This window comes from Colobus angolensis, unplaced genomic scaffold (genome assembly GCF_000951035.1).
Source record: "Colobus angolensis palliatus isolate OR3802 unplaced genomic scaffold, Cang.pa_1.0 Scaffold174, whole genome shotgun sequence".
In the NCBI taxonomy this organism is placed as follows: Eukaryota; Metazoa; Chordata; class Mammalia; order Primates; family Cercopithecidae; genus Colobus; species Colobus angolensis.
The window spans coordinates 766,522-780,104 of NW_012114866.1; the positions used below are offsets into that span (position 1 = coordinate 766,522).

Consider the following 13,583-nt stretch of genomic DNA (forward strand, 5'->3'; position numbering starts at 1 on the left):
CATAAAAGAATGTTGTCCAAGTTGGCATCAGAGTTGGGGGATTTTAAGAGGTTTAGAAGCCTAGCTGTCAGTACCCACAACACTTACGGAGGCAAGGGAAACATGCCCTTTGAAAAGAAGGTAATGTGGAGTGGGTAGCCTCCATATTGATCAAGAAGGGGACGGACTTACTTTCCACTGTAAGAGTTACCCAAAGCATCTGTGATGGTCCAGGAGGCTTCAGAGAAAATCAGGCAGTGTCAGTCTTCAGCCACTAAGCTGAGAAGACCTGGGAAGGAGTCAGGCAGAGGGCCTTGGGCCAGAGTTCCAGGGGCTCTGGAAGTGGCTGCTGGGCAAGTTGGACAGTCTGATTTCCAGTGGGTCCCACACAGATGGGACATGGCTTAGGAGGAATCATGGGCTGCAGGCATTCCTCGGCCCAGTGGCCAGATTTCTGGCACTTGAAGCAAGATACTTGGGGAGGAGGTCCTGAAGGAATGCCTGACTGCTGTGGCTTAGGCATTTTGAAGTTCTTGTGTGCTGGAAAATGTGGCTGGGGTTTCTCTTATAGCAGAGACAAGTAATTGCAACTCTTCTCTATTATCATATACCTTGAAGGTGAGGTGAATTAATTCCTGTTGTAGGGTTTGAGGGCGTGATACTAATTTTGAAGCTTTTTTTAAGGTCAGGAGCTGACTGGGTGACAAAATGCATATTGAGAATAAGACGGCCTTCTGGCCCCTCTGGGTCTAGGGCAGTAAAGTGTCTAAGGGTTGTTGACAAACAGGTCATGAACTGAGCTGGGTTTTTATATTTGATGATAAAGAGCCTAAACGCTAACTGATTTGGGAGAGGTTGGATAAAGAAAAAGGAGCATTAACCTTGACTATGCTTTTAGCTCCAGCCAGCTCTTTAAGAGGAAATTACTGGGCAGGTGGGGGAGGGCTAGTCCTGGAATGAAACTGTAAGCCACACTGGGTATGAGGAGGGGAGGTGATAGAAGAATTATAGGGTGGGGGAGTGGAGACTGAGGAAGAATTGGAGCCTGATTCAGCCTGGTGGGGAGCAACCTGAGGAGGAGCAGTCTGGGGAGCAGGGGAGAGGTCAAATGGGTCTGTAGAAAAGGAAGATTGAAAACTCAGTGATGCTTGGGGTTGGGACTGAGAGGACAGGTGGGAGGGAAAAAAGGACTTGGGGTGAGTCACACTGGGAACAGAGACTAGGGAGGGACTGATTTTATGTAAAAGAATGCCTGGATGTCAGGCACCTCAGACCGTTTGCTCATTTTACAACAAGAATTATCTAGATCTTGTATGATGGAGAAATTTAAAGTGCCATTTTCTGGCTATTTGGAATCATTGTTGAGTTTGTATTGGGGTCAGGTGGCATTACAGAAGAAAATAAGGCATTTAGATTTTAGGTCAAGTGTGAGTTGAAGAGGTTTAAAGTTCTTGAGAACACAGGCTAAGAGAGAATAAGCAGGAATGAAGGGTGGAAAGTTGCCTATAGTGAAGAAGGCAAGCCTAGAGAAAAGAGAAGGTAGAGACATGGAGAGAAGGGGTTGCGGGTACTTGCCCCCCAGGAAAGTGGTACTTGCCACTAAGGTGAAGGATCAAGGCAGGCATCCCGGTGGTGATCAGACACCTCTGAAATGTGGGTGAATAATCAGGCAGGCGTCCTCACAGTGATTAAACACCAAGGGAAGATTGTCTTCCTGAGTCAGTGACCGGCACTGGAGCTTTGGGTTCATGGATAAAACGTGTCTCCTCTGTCTCTACCAGAAAAGGAAAAGAACTGAAATTAAGAGAAGGGAGAGATTCAAGGGTGGCACCAAGATTGAAAGGAGAAAGAGGTTGAGGGATAGTGAGAGAGGGTGGAGAAGAGAGTAAAAAGAGGCCGCTTACCCGATTTAAAATTGGTGAGATGTTCCTTGGGCTGGTAGGTCTGAGGACCCGAGGTCGTAGGTGGATCTTTCTCACGAAGCAAAGAGCAGGAGGACAGGGTATTGATCTCCCAAGGTGGGGGTCCCCCAATCTGAATCATGGCACCAAATGTCATGTGCGCCCATGTGAAGAGACCACCAAACAGGCTTTGAGTGAGCAATAAAGCTTTTTAATCACCTGGGTGTGGGCTGAGTCTGAAAAGAGAGTCAAGGAAAGGAGATAGGGTTGGGGCCGTTTTATAGGATTTGGGTAGGTAATGGAAAATTACAGTCAAAGGAGGTTGTTCTCTGGCAGGCAGGGGTGGGGGGTCACAACGTGCTCAGTGGGGGAGCTTTTGAGCCAGGAGAAGGAATTTCACAAGGTAATACCATCAGTTAAAGCAGGAATATGCCATTTTCACTTCTTTTGTGATTCTTCAGTTACTTCAGGCCATCTAGATGTATACGTGCAGGCTTAGGCTAAGAGATCTGACATTAGCATGCAGGCTTGGACTCAAAGACCTGACACAAACATGCTTTCCTGACATCTGTATTCTAAGTTGTGTGATTCATTGTTTTTAAGCTTGAATAACCTGATTTCACATATTTTTCCGTGAGTCAGAGGCATGTCTAGCTGTTAGTTTGTTATTGTCTGTACTTTTACATAGCATGCCTGCACTAGCCATCATTTTTCTACTTTGTGTTTTTAATCTTTTAACCGGTCACTATGGGAATAGTTTTTCCAGTTTTCAATGAAAACCAGGCAAAAATTGCTATGGATCTCACCAAGACTGGCAAAATTTTATTGCTATTGTTTATTTAATTTCATGGGTTTAAATGAAACCAGGAAGTCTGCAGCAGTTTTGATCTCTGGTCTTGCTCTCATCTATTTAAATCTTTAAAATTGCTTTGCTCTATGGTTTCATAATTTTATTGCTTGTCAAAAATCAGCTGGGATACATGATAGGTTAGCATGGCAACAATGTATCTTAACCATAGATGAAACAGAGTGGTGAAAATTTCCAGAGAAGATGATTAAGGTTCATGAAAAATTAATAGAACATCTGAGTTTCTTGAGACTTAAACATCATCTAATTACTCTAGTTTGAGTTTTTTTCCAGGGGAAATGAAAATATTCCCTTAGTGTCTAATGACAGTCTGCATGATAAATATGAACTTTAGAAGGTTAATGTATTTAGAGTAAATCTATTGAATACCGAGCTTAATTTATTCAATCCTTATTTTTGGGTGCCTCTTTTTACCTAATTACCAAAAGGAAATGATGAATAAAAGTTTCTTTCCTGACTCACATCCCTTCTAGCTACTGCTCCCTGTCTCAGCAATCCAGTTCCTTTCCTCTTATTCTCTTAAATCAACCAACGTTTGCCTACAGCACACCATTAAAACATTTCCAGGTTCAGCAGCGACCATGTTATTGTTCAGTTCTCACTCTTCAATGGGCTTGACCAACAAGCAGTTCTTGGTACAGCTGATCATTCACTTTACTGAAACACTTTTTCTACTTATCTGTTTTTCTCCACCTTTTCTGGCTATTTTCGCTCAGTCTATTTTTGTTGTTCCTTGTCATCCCCACAAGCTCTAAGTATTAGAATATGCCAGTGTCCATTTCTTCAACCTCTTTTCCTCTCTAGCTGTACACATTTCTCTGGTAGTCTCTCTTATCTTATTGATGCATCCATATGCTTTCCTGTCCCAGGTTTATATTCCTAGCCCAGATTTTAACTCTGTAATTCAGGTTCATGTATCCAGAACATTTAGGCCTTTGGCGCTTTTACTTTGATTGGTAAAGGAGTCATGGGAGAGTGTGAGTGGAGAAATGACATGATATGGCTTGCTTTTCAACAGGGTAACTATGGCTGCTGTGTTAAAAGTAGATGAGGGGAAGCAAGTGCAGAAGCAGGGGATCCAGTTAGGAGCTGTTACAGTCATCCAGTTGAGGTATGATGATTTTTTTTACCAGGGTGGTGATAGTGGAAGTGATAAGAAGTGGTCATATTCTGAATATATTTTAAAATTAGAGTTCACAAAATGTATTCCATGGATTGTATATGTAATGTGAAAGGAAGTGAAGTCAAGGGTGACTCTAGAGTTTTTGGTCTGAGCAACTGGAATTTCATTAATTGAGATAGGGAAGGTTGGGGTTGGAGAGGAGGTTCTGATGAAAATTTGTGCAACTCCACTTAGGAAGTGTTATTTTGAGATGACACTTAGAGTGCTTTCTTTAAATATTTATTCAGTGAATGACTGGCATCTCAGCCCTGCCTTCCATGATCAGTTATTTCTATACATAGAGCCTTTGTATTTCACCCCTCCTTGTCTTTGGGTTTGTGGAGTAGTCGTTGCATGGCTTGTGATCAGAGCAAAGTGAATCTGGGTATAAAATTACCCCATGTACAGACAAAAACAGATTTTTTCTTTTAAATGATGAACCCTGACTCTAACTTCCTCCTATTACATTGATACCTGGGATTTTCCAGTGTTGTGATCAAAACATGGGTTTACTTCTCAAGGTAATCTCTGTTTGAAGGCAGTGGGACTTTGGCTTCATATGTTTTGTTTAATCAGTTCCTAAACGGCCACCTCATCCACTTGTCACTTTTCAAAAATGTATTGACATCTCTTTATTGTTCTTATCACTCCCCATGTTATTTTTGCCATTGTGGCATCTGTTTTTATATCTCTAAATTGTTATTTTAGTATTCTGTTTGCCTAAGGGACCTGAGATAAATGCACATGTTCAATGCAAATTAATAACAATTCCACTTACATATTCTTCCATAAACTTTCTTTTTAATATTGAATGTATTTTTCATTCAAATATACAATTGAACACTTTTTTCTTTCATATAAATGCAAAAACATTAAAGTTTTAATTTGTCAAAATGTTTACTGTTATGATGTTGCATTAATTGTGGAAGATTCGATACTCCACGTTATCTCCTCTCAGACATTTAGAACAAGTTTCAGTTGTGAAATTGCATGAGCTCCTAGCATAATACTCTCTGGAGTATTTTGGACACTAAATAAATATTTCTTGAGTGAATAAATTAATTCTCGAAGAGCTGCCCACCTTTGACGTTTTAATTCATTCTCAGGTTAATTCTCCTATATTTTTCATCTACTATTTACTATTCAATTGATATTATAATATTTATTCAACCCTCTATGTGTAAGATAATATGTAATAATGATTTAGAAAGAGTTCTTGATCTCAAGACATTTACAGTTTATTAATACAGAAAAAATAATGTAAAAATAAAGAGCTAGACTGTAATAAGGAGTATAAGAGTCATACTAATAATCTAAGGGTTCAGGAAAGTGAGAATTTTCTTGGCAGGAAAAATCAGGATATCTTTATGAAACGATGGCTTTAAGATAAGCCTTGAAAAGTTGCTGGGATTCAATATAAGAAATGGAAAAGAAGTCACTGTAAATGAGTAGGCTAGTATGTGTGAAGATGAAGGGATGAGAAAATGTCTTAGTTGGTAAGTATTTGTTAAGCTTGATTAGAGTAAATAAAGGAGAAACCTGGAATATAAAGCCAGAAAGAATGTGAAACAGATGTGTTTGGCCATAGGCAATAGGACAGAAAGAATATAGGTGTTTTTTCACAGGGGAATACAAAAGGTTAATCAATAGGAGATCACTGTGATCAGACGTTTTCTTTGGGAAGCCTGTTTGAAAGGAAATGACAGGTGATTGAATGCTGGCAAGAGAAATAAGTGGTATCACTCAGAGAGATTTGAGTCTCTGAGAAGGATATAGGTTCTATTTCCAGACACATGGGAATTAGAAGGAGAAGATAGTTTTGGAAGTATGAATAGGATAATAGTAATTTTAGGTACAGTAAATTTAGAGTGAATTTCAGGTATAAATGTCTAACAGGCAGTAGAAAATATGAAACCAAGAACTTGGGAAGAAAGGGTTAAAAGAAAGACTTGATAAAAATGATTAAAGAACATCATATTATGTGATCACTTTCTCAGGTTTAACACATTTAGTTATTGAAAAGTTGCTATTTTGGAATAATTTTTAATTTTTATTAAAAGGCTCTTGATTTATAAACAAAAAATGTAGCTTATTTGTTTTATATTGAATAAATTCATATTTATTTAAAAATAATGTACAGTGACATCATTTTTACATTTAATTCCCAAACATATGATAAGTTACAAATATCTTTTTATATTCTGTGGGACGGTTATAAAATTACTAGTCATTTTTGCACATTAAAAACCCAATGCCATATGGAATAAATAATTGGAAAGTAAAGGTTATACTTTCTCCAGGATATTAAAACACATATTTCTCCAGATCTGTTGTTACAGTCAAACTGTCACTTTTTATTTTTCTTATCCTTAGACTTAGGTGAATGTGTATTCTAGAATTTATATTAAGGACGACCTGATCCAAGCTTTATTTTTATGTCAAAGAAACTAAAGAGATTCAGCAACATTTTAATGTTTACAGTTAAATTAAAACTTCAAAATACCTAAAATTATTATCATAGCAAAGCCTTGTGATAAATTTTAAAGCATAGCTGTGTATGAAATGATTATGAGAATTCTTGTTTTCTCTGTCTTCAGTTATACTTCTCAAGTTAGTATTCTGCAAATTTGATTATATAATCTCTTCAATGAGAAATGAAAGCACAAATCTCTGTCTTTTTATTATTTATTTATTTTGAGACAGAATCTCACTCTGTCACCCAGGCTGGAGTGCAGTGGTGCGATCTCAGCTTACTGCAACCTCTGCCGCCCGAGTTCAAGCAATTCTCCTGCCTTAGCCCCCCAAATAGCTGGGATTACTGGCACCTGCCAGCATGCCCAGCTAATTATTGCTATTATTAATATTATTATTACTTTTTTTGAGACAGAGTCTCACTCTGTCGCCCAGGCTGGAGTACAGTAGTGTGATCTCAGCTCACTGCAACCTCCACTTCCCGGTTTCACACCATTCTCCTGCCTCAGCCTCCTGAGTAGCTGGGACCACAGGCGCCCACCACCAAACCCAGCTAATTTTTTGTATTTTTAGTAGAGACAGGGTTTCACCATCTTGATCAGGCTGGTCTTGAACTCCTGACCTCATGATTCACCAGCCCCAGCCTCCCAAAGTGCTGGGATTACAGACGTGAGCCACCACGCCTGGCCATCTTTTTATTTTAATATTAATATGTGCTTAACTACACATATTATTCTGTAACTTTTTTAACTGAAAAATTGCCATAAGCGTATCTTTTTATTCATGTTTTAGGACAAACAATAGAGCTACAGATATCAATACTTTTATTTTTTCCCTTTGCAACGTTTCCTAAAACAAAAAGACAGTGAGAAAACAATGAATCACCACACTGTGATCTAGCCAATATTAGTGAATCTGGATATTTTTTATGCAAAGATACTAAAATGTGATTCCAAGATCTTCATTCACATTTTCAAACCACATATACTGAATTCATTCTTTATGTTATTCTTTGAAGCCTCCTTGCAAATATGAGGTCACATGCTTAAAGACTGTTAAAGTCTGTCGTAGCTTGGAGAAGAATCAGTGACTTATAAAGACCTCATTTCCAAGAGGTTGAGAGAAACAATATTTTGTTTTATCCATTCAAAACTAGACTGGCATTCAAAGATATTTTGATACCTTGGACTGGTACTTAGAAAAGAGAAGTTTACAGTCTCCTATGATACCCAATGAGATGTTAAACATCGTGTGTAGTTACCTTTTACAATATCTGCTTTGAAAAAATTGAATAGAGACATGAATATTTGACAAAATATGTATTTTATTTTAGAATGCATTATGAGATTAACTCAAGCCACATGTACCCTCAGGCACACAAGGACAAACATTCTTTGCCTTCCATTCTGATATCTTCTTGGCTGTAGGTCATCTTTTCATAATTTGAGATATAGTTTACAGTGAAGGACATCCAGTGACATGTGGACAATCAGATTGGTAGCTCAGATCTCTGTTGGGTATCTTGCATTCTGAGAGCTACGACTTTTATTATATAGAGACTCTGGCCAGCCTTCAGTAGTACATAGTAAAATCATGGGTGGTTTTTGCAGATAATATTTTATTTGGAGGTTTGCTGATGACAAAACTGTTTGCTTTCAGAGTTATTAAAAATCATATTGTGGGCTAGGTGTGGTAGCTCATGCCTGTAGTCTCAGCACTTTGGGAGGGTGAAGTGGATGGATTACATGAGGCCAAGAGTTTGAGACCAGCCTAGGCAACATAGTGAAACCCCAACTCTACTAAAAACACAAGAAAAATAGCTGGGCATGGTGGCACATGCCTGTAATCCCAACTGTTTGGGAGGCTGAAGCAGGAGAACCGTTTGAACCAGGGAGGCAGAGGTTGCAGTGAGCCGAGATCGAGCCACTGCACTGCAGCCTGGGTGACATTGTGAGGCTCCGTATCAACAACAACAACAACAAAAGTTACAATGTAAATAAAACAATTAAGTACAGAATCACACTTATAAATAAAACAATATAATTTTAATAATAAATATGTTTAAACAATGTCATTTAAAAATATTTCAGTTTACTTTAATATTTTATACTACTGTTAGTAGGAATAATCCTACAAGAAACACTGATTGTAAAGTAGTAGTTTGGACATTCCATGGTACGTTAATTCCAATCCTTGGACATAGATTATGTGCTTTTAGTTTGTTCATAATTTATTATGAATCAATGACAAATACCTACCTTTATACTTAGTGTTTTCACTGATTTTTCAAGCTACCTTTCCTTTTTGCCTAATGAGTTGTTAACATAAGATATGATACTTTTATCTTCATTTATTTCTCTTCTTATACCATCCCTAAATGACCTGCATTAAGTAGTCAACGCAGTGAGCTCTGAAGTCTTGGACTTGCTCTATGTAACCCAATCACTAATCACAAGGCCCTTCCACTGCCGTTTTCTTTCACCTGTGCTATAACTTCAGCCTGTATTTCCTTTTAATTCATATTGTGGCATACGGATTCTACTAATGATCAACACATGCCTTTTTTCCTCCTATTTCATTTGATTTCTTACACAACTCTCACCCATTTTATGTATCTTTGCTTTATAGAGACAGTGACCTGCAATAATTAATAATTAACAGACCTGGATCCAAATTTTGTCTTGTCTTTTTATTGGGCAAGTCAATATTTTAAGCCTCAATTACTCAATTTTCTTATCTATAAAAGACAATTCTATAAATTTATTGTAGATTTTGAAAATAAATCACTTAACACTTCCCGTGGCACATGATACTTGATAAAAGCTGGGTAGTCACAGGCAGATAGATGGTCCCTTAACCATAGCCCTTAGTTTAGGTGCATTATTAGAATTCAGATTTTATGGACTTTAAAAGGTATGCATATTTCATATCGTACTTAATATCTCCAACAGGATGTTAGTCAGCATGCTCAAACAAGTTGATAATTCTGTAGGACAATATTTATGTATGAGTTTTTACACAGAAATATTAGCCTCCCATTAATTCAAGTCAGATACTGTTACCAAATGAGTTATGAAAAAACCATTATTCAAATTTTGGAATTGAGGATAAGTGAGTAGGAATCCAGAAAACAAGAAGAAATTTTTCATTTTTCTTATTGTAAACTAAATTTTATTCTTTCATTTTGACTACCTGGATATTTTCTAGGTTTCCTAAATATAGGACTACAAGCATTTTTTTTACTTACATTTCCACAACTCATCCCCTTCCCCAGATACCCTCACCACTCCAAATTTCTTCTGAGAATTAAGGGAGGGAATGAAATAGAGTTATTTCAGTAGCAGCATAATTGTTGGGCATGGAAAATCCATGTCATATTAAGAATTTTTTCTCCTTGGAATTTGTTAGGATAAGTATATAATATCTAGGGAGAAAAGGACACAAAAAAGCATTAGTTTTTTGTTTCTTCCTTTGTGATTAAAAACTGGCGTTTCTTATATATATTTTAACTTAGAAGATGTTTTAGCAAGATTTGTGGTTAAATAAAATACACTAGCAATTTCAACATGTGTAATTTATTGTTTTATGTAAGTATTTTGGGGTTTTAGAGGAATGTAGATTGTCTCATTGACCTGTTGACATTGATTCTTTTTCTTCCACTAATAAGGATCTCTATAGATTTTGGTCTGTTCCTTCCTATTATATATTGATTTGGGGGATTTGCCATCAGGATAAAAGTTGTAATTGAATTATAGTTTCATATTATGTAATTATCAATCACCATTGATTCTAGTATTTTTTTTTTAGTGTCCAACTGAAACCAAAGCAACATTTGGGGTTCATCTTAAAATAGTAGGAGACTGGACAGGTATGTAGAACATACAGTTTTAAGATATGGTCTTTGAAAATCATGGAATGTAATAATTTGAATGTGTTTTAGTATAACTACCAGCATGTATAGAGACGTGTATGTGTTTCAAGCTGTTCTGTTTTATTTATTTATTTATTTTTGGCTTGTACAGTTTTGACATCTATGTTTTCTCTTTTAAGATGCATTTTTTGTAATCAGAATACCTTTGATATCAATAATTATTAATAATATATTGTTCAGTGTGCTTGCAAATCATAGGCTTCTACCTACTTGTCAGACATGCTGGCAATAGTGAGAATGCTGAAATGTGTTTTTAGAAAACATAAGTCAAAGTAATCAACACCTGATATTGAGATCACACAAATCTTCCAGTTCTTGCATGACACTTTTTGTGGTGTTCCTGTATATGTAGCAGTATCTTTGGAATAGGTAATTTTAACAGCAGGCCTATTGGTGATACTTTACTTGTCTTCAGTAAATACTTTTTATTACCTGAGAGATGCATTGTAGTAAGAGCTCTGAGTAAATAAAATAAACATTATTCACTCTTATATTAATATTTCCTTGACCCACCAGAATAATTGACAAGTGAGTATTCAGTAAATGTTGGCTTGTTGGTTGGTTATGTTGTTGTTGCAGGAAAGAATGCAGATATAAACATGAATGCAAAACTAAATTTAAATATTCTTATACTTAGGTGCTAAACAAGGAGTTCGTATGTAAAATCTGTAGGGAACCAGAAAAATGTAGATTAAATGTGGTCTAGGGCTGTAAGAGAAGCTTCACAGAAAAGACAGAAATTGAAATGAAGCTTAGAAGTCAGGTAAATGAAGAAAGATATAGGTAATTTAAGTGAAAGTCACAGTGTTGTCAAAAATCAGGAAAGGCAATGATTAAACTCTCTTTGGAAAGGATGAATCCAATTGTTTAATCAATTAAACAAAAGCAAAGTCAGTCAAACCAAATGAAGCAGAAACAAAGTCAATCAAACAAAAGCAAAGATTTTGTTCTGGGTAGTAGTATAGAAAAGCCATTTAGGGCCAGCTTGGTGAAGATTATGAATGCCTCAGCAAAATATTAGAGTAACCAACCAAGGGACTTTAGGGAATTTTTGAAGCATTTGAAGCACTATGATGAAAATGGTATTAATTAGGTTGTTAGTTGGACTGATTAAAATCAAGGGAAGACTTGAAGGTACTTAAAAGCAGAGGGGAAGGAGGCCGTGGAGAGGTGGGGATGGAAACTGGAAGTAGTGAATTTGTGAACACAAGTTGAGAAGGTAGCGTTAGAAGAAAGAACCTAATTTCTGTAAAAACCAGGGAAGGATAAGATAATAAGAAAGACATGTTTTGGAATGAGGAGAACAGTAGTTGATATAAGGAGGTTATTTCATATAGTTAAAAAATAATAGAGGTATGTATAAAATGTAATGTCTTTAGAAAGGGTAGCCAGTTTAGAATTGGAGACTTAAAAAAAAAAGGAAGGAAATCTGCAACATAGGATTTAATGGGCAAACATCTAAATGAATTAAAACGATCTTTGAGCAGTAATGACTCATTTAAAATAATGAAAAACTAGGCTTACAAGGATAATTTTCAGATGATAGCATTGAAAAGATCATGGTCATCCTCTGATAGATATACACTGGTGGAGTATGAACATATGAATAATCGCAATATGCTTGATATCAGTTGATATAATCACAGTGGGTTTTTTTTCCACACTGTTCTGGAAATAAAGAATAAGGAAAGTTCTTTTCTGATGAGAATCCCAATATAGTAGGAATTAAGTTCAGTCATGAATGGTAAATTGATAGAATTCTATATCTGAAAGAAAACATACAATGAAAACATAATTTAATTCATAAGATTAAGCAGAAACTCCTGATGGTTTGTTATTAGCTATTGTTACCGAGTTTTTTCACAGTTATTTTCTATTACCAGTAGCTCATTAAAATAAATGATCTCACTATTTTAATCATCTCTATTATGAACACTTAGTAGTGTTAATTTTATCCCCTTTTTTTTAATGTACTATGCCACCGAGAGAAACAAGATCATTCTATTCAGAGAGTTCAATTCCAGTCAGATGCTTTTCAATTAATAGACCTTCTTTGTTGTTGACTTGAAATATTTGTTGACTTGGAAAAAAACGTAAGCAGTCATGCAGAGAACACCTAAATAATCATGTCACTGTCGTACACTTTAGTTCAAAGAGATTTAGCTGCCTTACAATGAGATTACAATTACTGAAGGAAAAGTAGGAGCATTACCTTTGAAATCAAGAATCATTAGTTTTTATTCTAAAAGAATTGATTAAAACTTGGTATTAAGAGGAGGAGGTATAGGAAATACCAAAGAGATACCTAAGAGATTGAATATCAAAGGTTTATTTTTTAAAACTGACTGAGAGATATTTAATATGACTTTTTATTTGCTGAAATATGCTCTGCATTGGCAGCATACAGAGACTAAAGAACAGGTTTAAAATAGCTCCATAAATGATCTCTCCAAGACTAATAAACTATACCTAGCTATAGAGTGCCGGAGGAGCAAGGGAAGCAACTATGCAGCACAAGACAAAGAAGCACCAAAGTCTCATATTTCTTGTCTAGATTTTCATTTTCACCAGACCTCTAGTTGCATCTCCTAAATATGTGGAAGACCTGTTAAGTTTAGAAGACCCTTAAAACATTTTAGACACGATTCAGCGTTTTTTCTTGAAATGATTGTAGTAGAGTAGATGGGGTGGATAACCCAAGTAGATTTCTCTTTTAATTGAATTAATACCCCATTACTCTTCTAGAAGCAGCCATTCTTTCCAGTTTCAAACATATGGTCAGAGATTATTGCCTTGATTATCATTTTAAGTGTACAGAAATGTTTTGTTAATTTCTTCATTGCATATGATTAGTATTGATTAATGTCTGAGATAATGCTATACTCTTGCTTATTTTAGTGATCTAAATAGCCACTTATTCCACAGATGTTTGTGTTGTGCTACAACAGAATTAAATACATAACATCCACGTGTAATTAATGTAAACTTTCTGCCACTGATCCCTTCAGCAGTTAATGAATTAGCAATAATTGTGAGTAAATATTCAATAAAGGACTTGTAGCATGTATCACATGATGTTTCTATGAATCTTGGGTATAAATTCCCGTATTGTCTTCTGGAAAAGCTTTCTACAGTGAGAAGATATGGTTATCTTTGAGGATTAAAAATGAGAAGACAGGGTCATATATTATTATGGATTTGCCTCAGTCACATAATATATTGACTACTCACAGTGAAGGTAATCTTAAATATAGGTTTAGTTAAGGACTG

The 13,583-nt window shown here is 36.1% G+C and overlaps 1 protein-coding gene across 4 annotated transcripts in view; it reads left to right on the forward strand.

Moving 5' to 3' along the window:
- Positions 1-13,583, forward strand: part of NOX4 (NADPH oxidase 4) — a 163,209-nt gene that overhangs the window by 105,066 nt on the left and 44,560 nt on the right. For all 4 annotated transcript variants that reach the window (XM_011938471.1, XM_011938468.1, XM_011938469.1 and 1 more), the window contains one exon: positions 10,190-10,250. In XM_011938471.1, the coding sequence (XP_011793861.1) occupies positions 10,190-10,250 (61 nt within the window). The remainder of the gene's footprint in view (positions 1-10,189; positions 10,251-13,583) is intronic.